We start from the raw sequence: 6,000 nt of genomic DNA on the forward strand, positions 1-6,000 counted from the left end.
TTCCATCCACTAATACCCCAAGTCCTTCTCCACAGGGCTGCTCTCAATCCACTCATCGCCCAGCCTGTATTTGTGCTTGGGGTTGCCTCGACCCACGTGCAGGACCTTGCACTTGGCCTTGTAGAACTTCATGAGGTCTGCACGGGCCCACCTCTCAAGTCTGTCAAGGTTCCCAAACTTTTATTTTAAGTAGGCTTGACATTTCAAAAGGGGACGTCGAAAAGATGCAACTGTTTGACAACATTTTATGACTGACAAGTTTCAATAGATGATATACACATGCAAAATGGCACTTTAGTTTTGATTAAGGCCTTATGAGCACTCACAGAATCTAAACATTTTTAAAACTATATGTTTACACAAACATAGATTTATTAACATTTCACTATTGGCCTTAAAAATCAAGATTAATATCAAGGGAACAAAAATTCTTAAAAGATCCCATTCAAAACACAATGGTGTCGATAGGGGAGGGAAAGAAAGCAGAGGATTCAACCACGGTAAGAGGCCTGCACAAAGCTCTAAGTAACAACTAAGCACTGTACACATTGGCAACAAGGTGAATTTCCTGTACTTTGACAATCAGCTTTGACTGATCACCTTGGTCTGACCCTCTGCTTGTTTTATCTTTTTACATCTCTGCCTGTAGCTGAAGACAGACAGAAGTTTGATGTTTTTATTCACATGTTCATACTCTTATAATACAGAGGATGAAGCTTTTCTATTACATAGTCAAATTGCTGAACCAGAAGATCAAGGCGATGTTTTAACAGAGTGAGAAAGTAACTGCTTTTCGAAAGTTTTTTGAAAGTGGCTTTTTGGAAATGTTTCCATCATTATGTGACTTTGTTGCTGAAAATGATGCAAGTGTGTCACCTATAAAAACTCTCATATTCATACACTTAAAAAACTTGGAAATAGAATTTCCTAACCTATTTAGAAATCTTCCAAAGGAAGAGTTTCAGTGGGTTTTGAACCCATTTGTTAAACATAAAAATGTAACACATTCCAATTAGTTTGCAAGAACGACTGATTGAAATCATGGAAGATGGACATTTACTAGCCATATTTCAAGAAGAACCTTTGTATAATTAGTGGATGGGAGAGATAAATGAGTATCATGATTTAATAAGCACAGCTGATGATGCACTTCTTCCATTTGGATCTATGTATCTTCGTGAGTTCTCTTTTCCATATATATTATACTAATGGCATCACATTCATTAAAAAATGAACTTTGACAGAGTCAGTACTGATTTCAGCAACTGGTGCCCAGCAACTTCCTCGAGATTGACATCTTCATCCCACAGACTGTGAGCATAGACCATGCCAGATACATCAGCTATGAGCTCCAAATTTAGCAGAGACTACATGCCATTCCCCTGCTGCGACCAAGGTCATCCGCTCCAGCAACTGAGCCAGCTCCGCATCACCCCTCCTGTCTGAAAAGACTGTCATGACAGATGGAAACCAAAGTTATGGGCTAAATGAACTCACTATACATTTTGGAGGGAAGGCCCATAGTCTAAGGGAATGTTATCTGTGTATATACATCTAAGACCAGGGAAAGGGATGGTGATTAATTAGAATGTATTGGGAAACATGGAACTTGAGCATAATGTAAATGGCATGGAATAAGGGGTGGGTACTGTCCTGGTTTCATCTGGGATAGAGTTAATTTTTCTTCTTAGTAGCTAGAATAGTGCTGTGCTTTGGATTCAGTATGGGACTTGGTATGAGAAGAATGTTGATAACACACTGATGTTTTCACTTGTTGCTAAGAGATCAAGGACTTTCCAACTCCCCATGATCTGCCCATGTGCAGGTGTACAAGAAGCTGAGAGAGAGCAGAGCCAGAGCACCGGACCCAAATTGGCCAATGAAATATTCCATATCATATAATGCCATGATTAGTATATAGAGGAGGGTTGATCAGAAAGGAGGGGGTTCTCTCGCTTCTGGGGTTGTGGTTTCGGGATCTTGGCTTCTCCAGGATCTCTAGCCAGGAACAGGCTGGGTATCAGTTGGTAGGTGGTGAACAATCACATTGTGCATTACCCCTTTGTACTTTCTATTATTGTTAATATTGTTTTATTTTATTTCAATTATTAAACTGTTTTTATCTCAACCTAGGAGTCTCCCTACCTTTACCTCTCCAATTTCCTCCCCCATCCCCCAGGCAGGGGAGGGTGAGCAAATGGCTGCGTGGTGTTTGGTTGCTGGCTGGGTTTAAACCATGACAATTCCATACAATAAATTTTTAGTGAGAGCAAAAATTTTTATTGTGTCATTAATAAATAAAATTGAAATTAAAAAAAAAATGTTTATATCATCCTTATCTCTTTCTTTTGAATTGATTTTTTTGGTAATTTTATAATATATATAATGTATTAGCACAATAGTATAGGTATATAATTTATAAATATAAAAAACACATATATTGGGAATATGTGCTCAACATTTTTTTACTGATAGGGTACATGATCAAAAAAGTTTGGAGATCACTGATCCATACTATTCTTTATTCCTGTCTAGTGTTAGTTCCAATAAATGGCATTTTAAGCAATAGTTTACAGAGTCCAAGTGCCTTTCTTACCGGGATTATAATAAATTAGCACCTCCTGATCCAAAACAGCCTTCTCTGCCACAAGGGCACGTTGCTGGCTCATATTCAACTTAGTATCCACCAGGACACCCAGGTCTTTTTCTGCAAAGCTGCTTTCCAGCTGATCGGTCCCCAGCCTGTACTGGTGCATAGGATTATTCCTCCCCAGGAGCAGGATTTTGCACTTTTCTTTGTTGAACTGCATGAGGTTCCTGTCAGCCCATTTCTCCTCTTGTTGAGGTCCCTCTGAATGGCAGCACAACCATCTGGTATATCAGCAACTACTCCCATTTTAGTATCATCTGTTGACTTGCTGAGGGTTCGCTCTGTCCCATCATCCAGGACATGAAGTCGTTAAACAGTATTGGTCCCAGTGTTGACTAGTCACTGGTCTTCAGCAGGACTTCATGCTACTGAGCACGACCTTCTGAGCCTGTCAGCCCAACCAGTTTCCAATCCACCTCACAGTCCATACTTCATCAGCTTGTCTATGAGGATTTTATGGGAGCCAGTGTCAAAAGCTTTACTGAAGTCAAGATAAGCAACATCCACTGCTTTCCCCTCATCCACTGATTCAGTCTTCTCTTTATAGAAGGCTATTGCATTGTTCAGGCATGTTTTCCACTTTGTAAAACCATGCTGACTGCTCCCAATCACTGTCTTGTCTTTCATGTTTTTGGAAATAGCTTCCAGGAAGATAAAGCACTGAGGGCCACAACCTTTTCCATGTCCTTTGTCATCAGGTTCCGTGCCCCTTTCAGCAACGGGCCCACATTTTCTCTAACCTTCCTTTTGCTGCTTATGTACTTATAGAACACTTTTTTGTTGCCCTTCATGTTCCTTTCCAGATTAAATTCCAGGTGGGTTCTGTCTGACTTTCTTAATCCCATGCCTGCATGCTCGGACAGTGTCTCTATATTCCTCCTGGGTCACCTACCCCTGCTTCTACCTCTGTATGCTTCTTTTTTATGTTTGAGTTTAGGCAGGAGCTCATTGTACATGCATGCAGGCCTCCTGCTACCTTTGCTTGATTTCCTGCTCATCAGGATGGACTGTTCTTGAACTTGGAGGAGGTGATGTCGCTGTTGAGATGGACATGACAAACACCGAATTGTGCAAAATGGCTACATTATTGTTCTAACAACCCTTTTTATAACTTTATTAAGAGTATGTGTCCATATATGATTGGTTTAATTAGAGACTAACAGTTCATGATTGGATGACCTCTTCTCTGTCGCAACCTCGATAACCTTCCTTTCCTTGCGGTCAGGCAGTTCCGGTCTGGTAGTTCCTTACTCTTGTTTACTCAGCTCTTCTCGGGACTTTCAAGCCTCTTAAAGGTACACGGTTATCTGCTCATGGTCAATATCAAACTTACATTCTGATCCCTCGGACCAGCCGAGGTCTCCCATAATTCCCCCTTTTTGTATTTGTTCTACAAAAATAGCCTGTGCCGTCCACTGCAGGGCCCTTTGCAACAGAGACACAAGACATGGCAACATTAATAACACAACTACAATGATGAACAAAAGCAACAACCCAGTTTTTATCAAAGATAACAACCACCCTGACAGTCCCCATCCTTTAAACAAGTTATTCAACCAATCCCATCCATCATTTGCCTGTAACTTCTTCACTCCTTCTTTCAGAAGCTGGATACTTTTATGTATTGATTCCGAGTGATCTGACAAATTCATACAACACATTCCTTCAAAGTCTTCACAACCATGTCCTTGGGCTAATAACAAAAAATCTATTGTGGCTCTATTTTGTAATGTAGCATGCCTAACACTATCAACATCAGTCAACAGCCATAACAGGACAAATACAATGGGCAGGGTACCAACACGGCCCATGTTCTGTGGAGACACAAGCATACCCATGTCCCAGGTGATTAGGTTATAAGGCTGAGACCATTGCCCCGTCTGTAAATCCTTAACACGCACCAAGGCAGTTCCCCGTACCTCCTGAGTTGAAGAAAAAGAGGCAAAATGTCTCTCAATGGGAGGGACCAACCCTTGCTCGGGCATGGTTAAAAAGTTTAATACATAAATGGCCTTTCCCAACCGGGCCTCTGGGGGCTCCCCTTCCATTCCCCCTTTTTGGTTTTGAAGCAGGCGTTTTACGGTACCATGGGCACGTTCAACAATTGCCTGTCCCGTAGGGGAATGTGGGATGCCAGTAATATGTTGAATCCCCCATCTATGTAGAAATTCCCAAACCGGTCTGGAGACATATGCAGGGCCGTTGTCGGTTTTTTACTGTTTCAGGGACACCCAAAACAGAAAACGCCTTTTGCCAGTGTCGAATGGCATCTCTGGCTTATTCCCCTGCATGTGCGGAGGCAAACATTGCATGTGAAAAAGTATCAATGGAAACATGTACATACTTCAACCTTCCAAACTCTGCAATGTGTGTAATGTCTGTTTGCCAGATTTGCAACACCTGTAACCCCCTGGGGTTCACCCCATAAGAATACGGCACTTGCTGTCCCCAGCAATCAGGACATGATGCTACAATGGCTCTGGCCTCTGTAGCTGTAAGATGAAACTGTCTGTAATGCTCTGGCACCTTGATGAAAAAATTGATGTGATGATTGGGCTTGTTGCAGAGTATTTGGCACCACGGCTATAGACACAATCCTGTCAGCCCGTGCATTGCCTTCTGCTAAAAATCCTGGTAGGGTACTGTGACTACAAATGTGCAACACATAATAGGGATTCGCACGTTTTTGGATCAATTCCCACAAGAACCGTAACAAATTAAACAATTTTTCATTGTCCACCTGTTTGATGATTGCTTTTTCTAACTGCTGAACCAATCCTGCAACATAAGCAGAATCTGTAACCAAATTAAAAGGTTCTGGAAATCTGTGGAAGGCCTCGGTTACCGCTCTAAGTTCTACAATCTGCGGCGAGCCTTGCTGTTCTGTGACAATATTGTGCCACTCACCATTCACAAACCACATTACAGCTGCCTTTCCTGGTTTTCCTGATCCATCTGTAAACACAGTTAACCCCTCCACTGGCTTCGTGGAATGTAGCCGCTTGTTCCCAATCGAAATTCTGCGCACCAGTTTCAACACTGGGTGGCTGGGGAGGTGATATTTTATTTGTCCTTGAAAATCTGCCAATGCAGATTGTAGTACCATGTTATTTGGTAGGCACCACTCAAAATATTCAGCTTGAATTGGAATAACAATGGTTGCTGGATCCCGTCCCACAAGTTCAAGGCAACGGGTCCGTGTTTTAATTATCAAGTGAGCCACCAATTCAAAAATGCTTGGTGCTGTCTTTTTGAATCGATAGGGTAAAAACGTCCATTCCAGCACACATAGAGGATCCGTCCAGGTTTCATTCCATTGACAAAGTAATGCATATGGAATCGTGTGATCT

At 41.8% G+C, this 6,000-nt stretch overlaps 1 protein-coding gene across 2 annotated transcripts in view; it reads right to left on the minus strand.

The window, feature by feature from the left end:
• LOC141917755 (SWI/SNF-related matrix-associated actin-dependent regulator of chromatin subfamily A member 2-like) overlaps nucleotides 1-5,646 on the minus strand; it is a 45,920-nt gene extending 40,274 nt beyond the window's left edge. Inside the window, exons 1-2 of one of the 2 annotated variants that reach the window (XM_074811185.1) lie at nucleotides 5,558-5,646; nucleotides 2,597-3,957 (exon numbers count right to left, since the gene is read on the minus strand). In XM_074811185.1, the coding sequence (XP_074667286.1) occupies nucleotides 2,597-2,810 (214 nt within the window). In that variant the 5' untranslated portion in view covers nucleotides 2,811-3,957; nucleotides 5,558-5,646. Of the gene's footprint in view, nucleotides 1-2,596; nucleotides 4,559-5,557 lie in introns of those variants that run through there. The other variant, XM_074811184.1, reaches the window with a different exon arrangement.
• Nucleotides 5,647-6,000: the final 354 nt, after the last annotated feature.

Source organism: Strix aluco, chromosome W, assembly GCF_031877795.1.
Source record: "Strix aluco isolate bStrAlu1 chromosome W, bStrAlu1.hap1, whole genome shotgun sequence".
In the NCBI taxonomy this organism is placed as follows: Eukaryota; Metazoa; Chordata; class Aves; order Strigiformes; family Strigidae; genus Strix; species Strix aluco.